Source organism: Nothobranchius furzeri, chromosome 5, assembly GCF_043380555.1.
Source record: "Nothobranchius furzeri strain GRZ-AD chromosome 5, NfurGRZ-RIMD1, whole genome shotgun sequence".
Taxonomy (NCBI): Eukaryota; Metazoa; Chordata; class Actinopteri; order Cyprinodontiformes; family Nothobranchiidae; genus Nothobranchius; species Nothobranchius furzeri.
In genome coordinates, this window is record NC_091745.1 from 11,060,876 (window position 1) to 11,075,101 (window position 14,226).

The 14,226-nt window shown below is 42.1% G+C and overlaps 1 protein-coding gene across 4 annotated transcripts in view; it reads left to right on the forward strand.

The window, feature by feature from the left end:
- The window catches only part of asic2 (acid-sensing (proton-gated) ion channel 2), an 808,019-nt gene extending 794,276 nt beyond the window's left edge, over positions 1–13,743 (forward strand). For all 4 annotated transcript variants that reach the window (XM_070551418.1, XM_070551416.1, XM_070551417.1 and 1 more), the window contains 5 exons: positions 3,649–3,802; positions 5,579–5,670; positions 7,557–7,636; positions 8,257–8,325; positions 11,992–13,743. In XM_070551418.1, coding sequence (XP_070407519.1) covers positions 3,649–3,802; positions 5,579–5,670; positions 7,557–7,636; positions 8,257–8,325; positions 11,992–12,093 — 497 coding nt within the window. In that variant the 3' untranslated portion in view covers positions 12,094–13,743. The remainder of the gene's footprint in view (positions 1–3,648; positions 3,803–5,578; positions 5,671–7,556; positions 7,637–8,256; positions 8,326–11,991) is intronic.
- Positions 13,744–14,226: the final 483 nt, after the last annotated feature.

Here is a 14,226-nt window from a genome sequence, read left to right on the forward strand (position 1 = left end):
TGAAAGCATTAACCTTTCTTTTCCTTTCTGAGAATAACCAATTTTCAAAAATATGAGAAATTCAAGGATTTCTCTGTTGTATAAGAGAAAATTGGCATAATAAGATCCATTTAAATATTATTGCACATTTACACTAAAGTGATTTGTGAGCGCTTCGGTCGCTGCAGAAGCTTTCCACTGGGCTACATTTGAAAGGCCTGTGTCGCTTGAAATCACCATCACTGCTGACAAAGACTTGGTGTTATGTAGAAGGCTGTAGGCTTCACACAAAATTATCCAGAGCACTTGAGATTTGATTTTCTTTCCCCCTCAAACTGCCAAAGCCGAGGCTTGAATAGTGCCTTCTGCAGCAGGATGCTGTCGCTGTCAGGGTGAAGGCTGTTCCTCTGATGCTGCTGCAGGGCATGTTTGTGTTTGCAGCTTTACATTCCTGCATCTGGGATGCTGACCATGACTTACCCTGTCATTAAAGCTTCCACAGAGTAAACATTTACATGACCTGCGATGCTGCGGAAATGACGCAGTCATGTTTTCTCTCACACACACTCATGTTTAAACGTGTGACCTTTCAATTAGGGATCTGTTTTCATGTTTATCTGCGACAAAAAAGCATCAAAGCTCAGCTGGATTTGACTAATGTCTAGAGAGATAGCAAACATCTTGGACCAAAGCTTCTTTAAGGTTTTATGTGTCTGGAATGCTGCTTTGTTGAGAAAAAACAAAACAAAATAGAATGAAAGAATAAAATTATTGCAATCCAATTAGATACAGGGTGTGTCCGAATCCACGGGAAGGATGCTTATGAGTACGGGTCCTCGCCGGTCCAGCAAGGCCGGGTCCTTGAAGATCGCTAAAACCGGAAGTCAGCCGCTCTGAATTCGGACAGTCTAGCCTTCACCTCTACGGTGGCCCGTAGGTCCCGTCATAGCCGTGGCGGCAGCTAAAGGAAAAATGCTAAAGCTAGCGAAAATCGAGCAGGAATCAGTGTTGCCAACTCGGCGACTTTGTCACTGTTCCTAACGACATTTTTGACCCCCCTCAACGACTTTTTTTCCAAAAAGCGCCTAGCGACAAACTTAGCGACATTTCTCAGGACCCGTTGCTACTTTCTGTAGAACTTTCATGTAGATATTCCCTACAGATTAGCAACAAAGAAACCGTTTGCACTCTGAACCGTTCTTCCGGGAGTAAGAAAAGAGAACGATAATCTGCGCATGTGCACGAGGACTGACCAATCATAAACCGTTTTCGGCCAGTCTGATTCGCTGAAGCTGCAGAGCTGGAGACCGCCGATTTACGTCTGCTGCTTTCATATTGCTGCAGGCTCACGCTTCTACTAGAGACGGCGCGGGCGTCAACCTGCCATCTCTGGTTCTGCAGCCGTCAGACACTTTGGTTTTTCCTGCATTTGGCAAATAAAGTCATCGGGAGTTTCAACTACCGTCCCGTTTACACACGCAGCTCTGTGGCTCATCTGAATTTCCTTCAGTGACACAGGGATGGTTATACTATGAGACACCCGCTCCCTTTTGCTCGGAGCGCCGTTATTATCACGATGGAGAGAATACACAACAGAGAAGTTATATATATATATATATATATATTAGATGCCATAGGGAAAACGAACGCTAATGTGGCGTGATGACGTCATCAATATGTAAATAAGCACGTGACGTCATCTGGCGACATCTAGTGACTTTTGGGGGGAACTTCAGCTACTTTCAGTCAAAAACAGTTGGCAACACTGGGAGCGAGGACGCATTTGAGGACGCGAGAATGAGTATTCTTGCAATCCGGACAGTACTCCTCGCTGCGCTGTGACGTCATCGACCTCAAAATGCACTCTTACAAGCATCCTTCCCGTGGATTCGGACACACCCCAATTTATTGGTGTTGTCATTGGTCACAAGAGGATTTTATTTAATGTGAAATAAAACAATCTACAAAAGTTAAGGAAAAACTGTTTATTTGGTTTTATTTATTTATCAATTCTTTGCATTTAAAATGTGGGAGATTTGAATGTTTTGCAGCGTGAAATTTTAAAGTATAAAACTTTACAAAAACTCTGTTATTAATGGCTTGTTGCATTCTCACACAATGCTTTATTAATATGTCGTTAACCCTTTTATATCCACACCAAGAAAACCAGCACAACAAAGGGGCTCTTATAGGTATAATACACTGCCCAGCCACCCCAAAATAAAGTTGCCACCTAGATTTAACTAAGCAAATAGGGAGAAGCCTCTTATTGGATAATTACTGCACAGGCAATTTTCTTTCAGCTGGCAACAAAATATTTAACCCCAACTGGTGCAATGAGCTTCTTCTGATTTCTTAACCAACCATGTGGAAAGACACATCTGGTGGTCATGGAAAAGATGTTAGTCTGTGTGAGAAGGGTCAGATCGTTGGCGTCAAGCAGAGAAAACATCTAGGGAGATTGTAGAAACAACTAAAACTGGGTTTAGAACTGTCCAACGCTTTGTTAAAAACTGGTCCGATGAGTCCAGATGGACCCTGATCCAGAGTCATGGTGCATCAGGGTAAGAAGAGAGGCAGATGAAGTGATGCACCCGTCATGCCTAGTGCCTACTGTACAAACCTGTGGGGGAAGTGCTATGATCTGGAGTTGCTTTCAGGTCTAGGTTCAACAACAGGATGTGCTCTAAGAATAATATTCCAAGATGACAGTGTCTGGATTCATTGGGCTCAAATAATGAAAGAGTGTTTCAGGGAGCACGAGACATCATTTTCACACATGGATCGGCCACCACAGAGTCCAGACCTGAATCCCATTGAGAATCTTTGGGATGTGCTGGAGGAGGCTTTGTGCAGTGGTCAGACTCTACCATCATCAATGCAAGATGAAACATCAATGCAAGATGAAACATGAATGCAACACTGGATGGAAATAAATCTGGTGATGTTGCAGAAGCTCGCTGAAACAATGCCACAGCAAATGCGTGATGTAATCAAAGCCAAAGGTGGTTTAAAATATCTTACAGTGTGACCTTTTTGTTTGGTGGCGACTTTTTTGGACCGGGCATAAAAGTCGTGTAAGAAAGACGTATACGAAATTTCCGGTAATATCAATGTATGGAAATGTCAAGTTATTTTTTCAAGCACCAATACTTTCAGGGGCTTTGCCGGTTTTGTTGTTTTAGGTTGTTTTAAATTAATTAAATTATTATCTCTGTTCAGCTCATGCTTTAATAAGGAACAGGGACTAAAGTGTAATCTACCAGCAGAATGACTTCCCAGTTAGAAGGCGTAATTGATAAATATACTCAAATGTGCAAATGTCTCCTTTTCCCCATTTTTTAAAAAGTGTTTTTCATTGTTTTTTTGGGCAAAGTGTCCATATATTTGTCCAAACTACAAGGTATTTGATATATGGGGAGGATGGCCTTAATAAAATCTGAACCTTATGAGGATAATTTTTATGATAATTTCACATCCTGGTGTAACGTTACACAAACCAGTTTTTACAGGTGTGTGTTTGTGTCAAAACTATTGCCATGGAGGAAATAAAAAGCTCACTTTGTGTCAACAATTTTCTGTGTTTTCATCATCTCATCTTTTCTACATTTTCTTTCTCCTCCTGAACGTCTGCTCCCCTGCCTCCTCATTAACGTTCACATGTTGCAGCTAAGCTGTCGGCCGTGGAGAGCAGCAACTGCATGTGCAGGACACCGTGCAACATGACCCGATACAACAAAGAGCTGTCCATGGTCAAAATCCCCAGCAAAACATCTGCACGCTACCTGCAGAAGAAGTTCAACAAGTCAGAGAAATACATCACGTGAGTAGATACAATCATCAGTCTTAGTTCTTGTTTTCTCCAATAGCAGAAATGAAGAATTACACACAGATATTTTGTTATATTCCCCTTATTGACCCATTGTATGCTTGTCCAGATTCTATTCAGTAGGAAACAAACATGAACTTTAGATGAACCTGCAGTCGGGCAAATCTCTGAGGAGAAATCAAAACAAACATTATGCTGCCTAACAGGTATCTTACTGAGGGGTTTTGGTGTCTGAGCAGGATCACTGTACCTGCCTAGCTTTTACTTTGTTTTAAATAAATCTAACAAAAGGAATGCTAGAGGCCATAATTAACATTTCCCATGTGTGCAGAAGTTTGTCAGCAATTTGATTATTTACATTCTTTCTTCAAGAATCAGCTCCTCTAAATCCGAGACCATGGTGTTGATTCGGAAAAGGGTAGAATGCCTTCTCCGGGTCAGGGATGAGGTCCTGCCTCAAGTGGAGGAGTTTAAGTATCTCGGGGTCTTGTTCACGAGTGAAGGAAAGATGGAGCACGAGATCGATAGGTGGATTGGTGCTGTGTCTGCAGTGATGCGGGCATTGTACCGATCGGTCGTGGTGAAGAGAGAGCTGAGTCAGAAGGTGAAGCTCTCGATTTACCCGTCGATCTACGTTCCTACCCTCACCTATGGTCATGAGCTTTTGGTAGTGACCGAAAGAACGAGATCACGGATACAAGCGGCCGAAATGAGTTTTCTCTGAAGAGTGGCTGGGCTCTCCCTTAGAGATAGGGTGAGAAGCTTGGTCATCCGGGAGGGGCTCGGAGTAGACCCGCTGCTCATCCAAATTCAAAGGAGCCAGATGGATGGCTCAGGAATATGATTAGGATGCCTCCTGGACGTGTTCCTGGTAAGGTTTTTCAGGCACGTACAACTGGGAGGAGACCTAAAGGAAGACCAAGGACACGTTGGAGGGACTATGCCTCTCACCTGGCCAGGGAACGCTTTGGGATTCCCCCGGAGGAGCTGGCCCAAGTGGCTGGGGAGAGGGAGATCTGGCCCTATCTGCTTAGACTACTGCCTCTGCAACCCGACTCCAGATAAGCAAAAGGAAATGGATGAACCTTATTTCATCCCATCGAGGACCAAACAGCTGAGTGGGTTATGGAACGGAGTTTACCCAACAATAAAGGACATTCAGTCCTCTGTTGTTTTTGTGTTACTGATCAAATCTAAGCTTTTAACTACTGTCTTGTTTTAGGCTGTGATTAAAGGTGAATCTGAAGCTCGGACATAATGTTTGAGTGAATCAGATTTAGACAGCAGACAGGAGTGTTCAGCTGAGCTTTGTTTGTGTTTATTCCTTAACAAATTCAATTAACTCGTTAAAAGGTGAAAATATGGAGTTTGAAGTTAGTGAGGACACTTTTTAACCCATTACTATTTTGCTTTGCAAAAAAAAAAAGTATTTTTTTCTATTTTTAAAAGAAGGTTCTGTTTTAGGCTGGTAGCATGCATGCTCAAGTGATTAAGTCAGTTTCTCAATGACGACTCAAACATGGATGCTAATAATATTTATCTGAGACACCAGAACAAACAGACCCTCCTCGCTGTACCTGATGTTCTTTTAGTGCCTCAGTAATGGTTGGGGATGTCTGGAGGCTTTCATGGCTGCAACAAGCGGCAGCTACATCCATCCTCACCACCCACACACTTAGAGGCTGTTGCAGATTGTGTTTCCTGCCAACTGATTACCTAGTGTGGGATTCATTACAACAAACCTGCCTTGTTTTTTTCTTCCGTTTGCAGAGACAACATCTTGGTGCTGGATGTGTTCTTTGAAGCTCTGAACTACGAGACCATCGAGCAGAAAAAAGCCTACGAGGTGGCGGGTTTACTGGGTACGTTAGCCTGAACGCTGTTAATCATAGATAGCTGGTTTTTAATGGAGATGGGACTCTGGCATCGATCATTTAAAGTCGTCACATCAGATCTTCAACAAACACTCATTAAAGTTATTTAAGTGCAAGAAAATATCTTTACGTACATTTGCAGCAGCAAACCAGTAAGCAGCTGGGACCATTCATTTTATCCCAGTCTTGTATCCCAGTGCTTCCCAAGGTGAGGACTGGCACGCCACTGTGGGTCACCAAGAACTGCATCTTGAGATGATTTCTAGAGACTGAAACAAAATTGAAAAACTGTTGCCGAAGCTATATTTACAGCATAATTGTAACTAAAACTCAAAAAGATCGTCATAAATGCATAAAAGTGAATATGAGCTGAATTATTTAGCCCTTTGGGCATGTTTGTACTGTCAAATCTGACGTGTCTGGGGTCACATTGCTGTTTTGGGGGTTTGGGTGCAACTCTTCTAGCCTATCAGAGCAGAACAGACCATTTTCAGTGACAGCCAAAAGGTTGTGTTCTTCTCAGTCATAGGGACAAATGCTACAAGTGAAAAAATTATTTATATACTAAACTCATTCACTGCCAGCCGTTTCCTGATCACTAACGGCCTTCGCTGCCAGCGTTTCTCACTGTTTTTTTAAGCGTCACAGAACGTTGCGCGCTAGCATGATGTCGATGCCAAAACACCCAAAACAAAGCGGAGACTCACCTCTTACATCAGGAAGAGTCCGTGTGTTTCGAGCGTTATCCATTCTTTCATAATCCGTTGTCGAATTGTGATCGGCAGATGCTTTTCCGGTTCGCGCCTCACTTTTTTTACAGGAACGGCCCAAAGCGATCTCCAAACACATGGATGTGTTGCTTCCTGATCATGTGATCTGTGACGTATGCGGATGAAGATTGGCATCAGGGCTGAGATGTTTGTTCTATCAGCGCGGGGGCTCGTTCCGATGCTCAAACAGTAAAAAAATGCAAATGACGACTTTAGTCGTCATTGGCAGTGAACGGTTGATCTAAAATGACGACTTTAGTTGTCAATGGCAGTGAACGAGTTAATTATAGGAAAATAAACATATAATGTTGTTTTTTTAACCCTTTGATGCATAATGGTCACTACAGTGGACAGGTACTCAAAATTGTTATTTCTTTATTTTTGCTATTAAGCACAGCTGTTGAAGACTTTATTGCATGTGAGCCCCTCCGTTTGGACTTCAGTAAGTCAAGCCACCATATTTCATGTTCAGAATGCACACTGTCCACTGAGGTGGACGTGTAATAAATTATTTGTAAATTAACAAAATGTTACAAAAAATATTTGTTGAAAGTTGTTTCATTCACACCTGAAGATGAATGAAAAAAATTGTTAAAAAAATCATGGGTGAAGATTTCATAATTCATGCATCAGAGGGTTAAAGCCAGCCATCTTGTGCAATCTTTTTTCAAGTTGCCAAGTATTAAATGTGTAATTCACACACGACATATAATGTGGATGTTTTGGTTCATATTTGCTTTTTTATTTTATTCTTCACTGAAGATGAAAGTAGATCCGCCATAAACAAAGCTGGAGTCTCCCGAGCTACACACTCCGGTGGTTTGCTGTTTTGTAAACAAACAAACTCTTGATCCAGCTGCAGCCAGACTACTTGCTTCACATCGTGTCTTTCCCAAGACAACATGCCTCCTGCAGGTTCCAGCTCTAAGTTGCTTTTGACTGAAAGTGTTTCTTCCACTTTCTGCCCATCATGCCATCATACAAAACCAGAGCTTGCTTGTAGATCAGAAGCAGAGCTTTCTTCAGCGCTGAAATAAAAGGCTCATCCAGAACAGGACCTTCTCCTTCTTTATTTGTTGTTTCTTTACTTTTCTGTTGTTGCAGGTGATATTGGAGGACAGATGGGTTTGTTCATCGGAGCTAGCATCCTCACCATCTTAGAGCTGTTCGACTATGCTTACGAGGTCGGTATGAACACCAGTTGTTGCTCTTTTGCATGAATCAGTTTTCCCCTGAATGTGCTTCCGGAAACCGGGAACAGTTTCCTGGTAACTGTGAACTGGCAGTTTTTGCAGATATTCCAGGAAACTTAGCCCAGCTGCAGATTTTTTATAGTGTTGCCCTTCAACAACTAGAACCAGCAGAACAAAATAAACAATGTCACTGATGCTAAAAGTGGATAAGGGCTGAGACCAAATACCTTGTGATGGCGCTTGTCCATTTATCTTTTCTCAAACTGAATTCTTGATTTTAAAGAGACGCTTTGGGCTCCACATGTTCCTCATCAGCACGTAATAGTCTTCGCTTTTGTTCAGGTTTCAGAGGGCTGAGGAAATTTTCTACTGTTTTTCTCTTAATGAATATAATGGAGTGATGGAGTAACAAACTTTAAAGCTGCCGACCAAATCACTTCCTAAGCAGCCTTTTAGAGCTGATCAGTGATTCATGGGCGAGGCCAGTTTGTTGCTCAAACCTTCAAGTACATTTTTATCTTGCAGTACGTTGTTCCTTCACTCACAGTAATTACAAGAACAACACATGTTGGACCGTTCCTCAGTTTACGACTGATTTGTTTAATCTGCAGGTGGTGAAGGACAGACTATTGGACCTCTTGAGCAGAGAGGAGGAGGATGAGAGTCACGCAGAGGACGTGGTGAGAGCTGCTTTTTAGTTCTTAAGTCGTCTCGTGAAAGAAAACCTAGTAAAGCTAACATTGTGTCTGTTGCTGCTGCCTCTTGACCAGATCGTCGTTGTAAATGAGAATGAGTCCTCAATGGACTCATCTGGGTAAATAAAGGTTAAATAGATAAATAAAACTGAAAACGTTAAAGGTGTGGTTCACTCGTGTAATCAATACATTTGCAGTGGTCTCTAATAGGAATGAATGCCTTGTAAGCCGTACTCGAGGGGCAAGAAACACCGGTGATCTATTTCCAGGAACTAGCAATGAGCCGCATCACAGCTGAACGTCAGGAGGCAAGTGTTGGAGTTTTATTTCCTGGTATTTGGACATCTTGCCTCTGACTGGCTAACAGCAACGCGACTCTACCACTGACTCTGTTTACTCTGCAACGCTGATGTTTTATCTCCACAAACAACAAAAGCTAGGAGGAGTTCTACTGTGTGGTGAAGTCGCTAATGCTAATAGTTAGCTATTACAAGTTGAGTGGTTCTCTGCTGTTTCCTGGACGCTAAACCAACACTCTATTCTCTATCAGAAGCTAATGCAGGAGATAGGTGTAGGAGACTATTTTCATGTTCAGCCTGCATGAAAACACAGTGACCCTATAATCAGAAATATTCATTTAAAAAACTGTTTTTCAGTGTTCCACACCTTTAAAGAGCTGGTTTAATGAGAAAAAAATGTTTTACTTGTTCATTTTTTAAATATCATCGATAACTCTTAGTTTAACCTGCAGACTAAACATAAAAATAGTATAACCCTAATTCCTGCATTAGCTGCTGATAGAAAACAGACGGGAAAACTCTTGAAATAAAAAAAGCCACTCAAATCTACATCACACTGTAAATTAGCATTCATGAACTCATCCATCTTGAGTCCAGACTGTTTAGTGTTCAGAAAACAGCAGAGAACGTCTCGACCAATGACTCAAAGCTGCTGGCACTTCTGAATGGATGCAAACTGCACTTTGTTGTGGGGCCAATTTGAAGCTAAATGAGCAGTTCCATCACCGCCATCTTGGCCGTGTCACACGTCTCGTCACACCCAAACAAAACAATCGGAATAGAGGTGGTGCAGAATGCGGAACTATTAGGTTCTGACTCTACCGTTGCTGCTACATGATAAGCAAAACTAATGGAGGTTTGCAAAAAAAACGAGGTTGAGCGACTCTAACTTGAAGCACCCGTCAACTCACCGAGCGAGGCAGTGTAGACTGATATTAGCTAAATGGAGTGAACCACGTCTCTCAAACTTTACATTTAGGTAGGGAATTGTCTTTAGAAGATGTTAAAAATTTTATTTAGCGTACTCACCTCAGACTGGAGCCCGCCATGGTGGGGGAGCAGAGTCGGTGGGCTGCATCTAAATCGCGGGAGAGCCACGGTGGGCACAGCCTCCCTCTTCAAACGGAGACGTGCAGAATAACCCAGTTCAAACTCCATCATGTTGGCGAAGGAATCGCAGTTAAAATGCTGGTTGCAAACTACAGCACCAGGCGGGAGCTGACTGTTTTCCAGACACCGATAGCGCGCAATCACTGGCGCCTAATTTCTAAGTCCAGTGGAAAGGAGTGCAACCCCACAGAGAAACCGAACCCACTACACTACACCTTCTCACCATACTAACACGATAAGGAGCACTAAACCCGAACTACTTTCCTAATAATACTAACAGCTAAACACTAACTAAACTAAAATATCTAACAGCCAAGCTAACACTAAATAAGTATGTATAACACAAAAGCTATGCTAAAGATTAGGATATGCTAATGCTACATGGTAATGCTGAACTATCGCTAACCGTCCTACACTCGCTTGCAAATCCAACTCCCAACTCGCCACAAGGCGTGGCCGAGACTCTCGGTGCTTTTATAACTTTGACACAGAGCTGCTACGTAGTACTCTACTGGTTTACGTAGTATCTTACTCTTTAGCCATTGGCTAAAGTGTATTCAAAATTACTCAAACTCTATGTTTTAAGCTATTGTGGTATTTAGGCAGAATTTTTTATTTTTAAAGAAAATGCACCAAAATGCTAAAATAATGAATACAAACGTTTAAAACACTATTAGACACTCATTTATACGGTTCATCAGCAAAAAAAAAAGTTAATTTAGACGTTACTTACTCTTTAAATTTAACTTGTAAATTCAGATGAAATCTTACTCTGACTACACATTTAAACCATATTCTTACACCTTCACCAAACGGTCCAGATCAGCTGCCACTTAGCTTTATACAAGGAGTTTCATGAAACTGATACGAGTTGCATTGGATGAGCATCTTTTAAAAGATGAGCTAGAATATCGCTGGGCTACAGTGCTTTTGCTGAATGTTTTACGCACAGACAGATACCGCGGGACATACAGGTGAAACGCCAAAAACTGGAATATCATTCAGAAGTTTCACCACCTCGTCTGTAACTCCTTGCTGTACCGTTTCCATCGACATCCAACCAGGGGTTACGAGAAAAAAGTGCCAGTCCGTTTTCACCTGACGCTAGCACTTTGGGTTTCAACCGGCACGCCACATTCCCTCTTCAGCAGTCTCACTCTGGTGTCCCATCCCGATCCTTGATATTAAATATGTCTGTTTATTTGTAATTTGCCCAAACATTAATCACAGTCAGTTACAAACCACTCATCTCTGTCAGTGTGTCGCAGGCCAGCTGTGGCTACGATGTAGCTCATCACCAGTGTGTGAAAGGATGATGGATTCACTGCCAAGATTTACAATAATCAAGCAGGTGCAACACACTGGAACTTAAACAGATGTGCAGATGTAGAATTACACTGTAAATGAAGAAAACATGATTATTTGTGTAAAACCTGCACACCAGTCACTAAATAATTTCAAAACATAATGAGGACCCTAATCCAGAGCCAAAGAGAGTTTCCATGGTCACAGGGGGAAAAACCCCCACTAATTTAAGCTCATATTTTATAAGGTTGCATTTGGATTTTTTACATTTCTAATAACTTCCTTCTCCAGAATATTTTATTTCATTTCCATGAAACCAGCAATGACAGATTCATTTCCAAGTACAACCTGACCACATCTAGACTAGAGGTTTTAGTGTATATTACCTGTTCATGTTTTATAAATGCTAACGATGATGACATCAGATCAATACTCTCAGTTGAACCTCTCATTCAGTGTCTTTTTAAATCTTCTATTAAATTCAGAAGCAGAGGAACAGAGGTTTTAATGGAGAATGAGTCAGAGGACTCTCAGACCTCGTGACTATTATATTTATTATGTTTTATGTGATAAATTTGGTTAACTGAATATTTTCTTTCAGTAAAAAGTCACTGGCTGCATCTCAAAGTAAAATAATTTTCATTTATAATTAAGTAAATGTGCAGCACCGTGACTTAGTAGTTCTGAAAAATGAGTTGAAGTTTGAGACCTTGGAGATTTTTGGACTTTTATAAAGTTTTCTTGAACTTTTTTTTAGCTTCAAAATACACAAACTAGCATGTTTTATGCTAGTTTAGCTTAAAGAGTAACGTTTTCTTATGCGCCGTAACAGAATCATTGAATGGCGCCGTCTAAACTTTGATGTCTTCATACATAAAGTGCTCCTGCTTTTATGTACAGATGCCTTTAAAGGTCTTTTATATAAATCTGCTTCCAGAGTTCCTGTGACCCGGTGGCGAACCACTCAGAGTCCATCAGCCACACCGTGACAGTCCCCCTCCAGACGACTTTGGGCACCCTGGAGGAAATTGCCTGCTGAAGCCTACCTGCTCCCTTGCCTCCCCCTCAGAGCCTCCCTCATCCAGCAGCTGCCTACACCAAGCTGAGCTACACATCGTTTGTTACAGCATCCTGGAGACCCTGAACATTGGAGGGCAGGAGCAGGGTTGTTCCGGGGACAATGCTGTGCTCTGTCACACTCCTCTGTCTGAGGCACTAATGGGGATTAAAGAGCTGTCAGATGGATTAATCAGCATTCTCCGTCACCCTGCTCCGTACTGTCGAGGGAGGGCGGCCTCTGCTGTGCCGGGTCTTCGCAGACGTCTCTACAAATATGCACAAAGAATATTATAGACTGGGTGGGACAGCTGCCCATCAGGAAGTCTCATACCTGTGCAGAATAATTATGTAAAAATAACTCACTCATGTGTCGCTCACTGCCAAACTAGCTGTACAAAACCAGTCTCCAAACTGCATGCGTCGCTCTATTTCGCTCTCTTTGCTGATGCTGGACTGCAGCGTTGCTTTACTGTACGTGTGTGCCATTCGTCTTTCTATCTGCGGGACGGCCTGAGACAAAAGGTCCTATCGGCTGTTGAATGTACAGATTGGTCAGATGGCTGTTTGAAATCACGCCATCATGAGAGATAATTATTGTGATTTTCTTTTTTCCTTGTGCCATTTCTAGGTTAATCGTTAACAAGAAGGCCATTTCGCACCGTGACTCCTGTGGTGCTAAGCTGTTATTTACAGGCCTCACTGAGGGAGCCTCAGACCCTTACTGTTAATTTATATGAGTAAATTACCGACTTGTGACTGCCGCACCTCAGCAGGGCACTCAGCTAATTGAGAGAGAGTCTGAATTTATTTACAAACAACGAGTTCTGTACACAACCGCGGTTTTGATAATCCGTCAGTCCATCTGGAGAATGTCAGGGTGGTATTTTGAGTGGCTGTTACTGTTTTTTAAGTATTTTATTTCTGCCCCCCTCCCGGAACATCCCAGGTTGACCGTTTTAATTCTAATGATTCTAAAGCGACTGCAGAGGCCTCACAAGGAGCCGGCCGGGGTGTTTAGTATCGTTTAGTTTGCTTAATGCTGTAAATATTTTTTCCACTTAAAACGGGTACAAAAAAGAGAGCAAGTCCAGAACTGACTACACATGTTTTAATTAGCGTTGCTCAGTCTGCCGTTTTTGGTGCATCATGTAACAGTCTGTAGCATTTTGGATTTAGTTGAATGTCATGTTAAAACTGAAGGAGGTAGGTTTATGGCTCGACACCAAAAGCTTCTGTATGACTGTTTTAGAAATGTTAGTGTCTGAATTTTCTGTTTCTGGTCCATGATCATCCTAGCATGGCCTTTGTCATCATGGTGATGTACACCGTAGGTAGGAATGAATTCAAGTGCTTCGTGAGACTGTTTAGATTATGATTTCCCATCTGTGGCTCAACCTGCTGTCTCTGTGTACTCTCATGTTGTTGCTTCTGATGAACGCAGTCCTTCACCGACCAGCGGGGACGTGAGATGAATGTGCCTCATCTCCTGGCGGCAACAGCGCTGGCTGGTTCCCTTCTCGACTTTGGCTTTGGTTGTTACTGCAGGACAGCGTTTTCTCATTTTGTGATGCAGCAAACAGTGTGTGTTTTTATTGTGAAATGATTAAATGAAAAAGTTGTTTTGCAGTCATTGGTGTGATGTTGACAGAGTGGGACGGGTTCATTTGAAAGTCACTCTGCTGAAAGGATGTTTGAAATGCTTAGCTATCTACAGAAAGGATTACGTCTCAGGTGAGATCACGAGCAAAGTCTGTAGAAACAGGAAGTCGTTGTGTTGAAAGAACGTGCAGAAAAAAATAAACAGAAAAAGTATTCTATTGCTAGAAACCACCCCCCACACACCTGGACACGGGGTTTCATGAGGTTAAACCCTTCTTAAATGCTACCGGCCAAATGAGAAATCTTTAGTTCCTGTGGGTCAGACTAGAGGTGTGGTTTCTATGAGGGAGCAGGATTTAAACTGCACCTTACACTGGATAGAGACACATCTGTGTTTATCTCTAAACATCTTTATGATTCAGGTTCACTGGGAAAACGTATAAAACTTGTTCTTTTTAAAATGTTATCAGTCACTTTAAGTTGCACATGCATGCTCAACGTAAACATTGTCTTC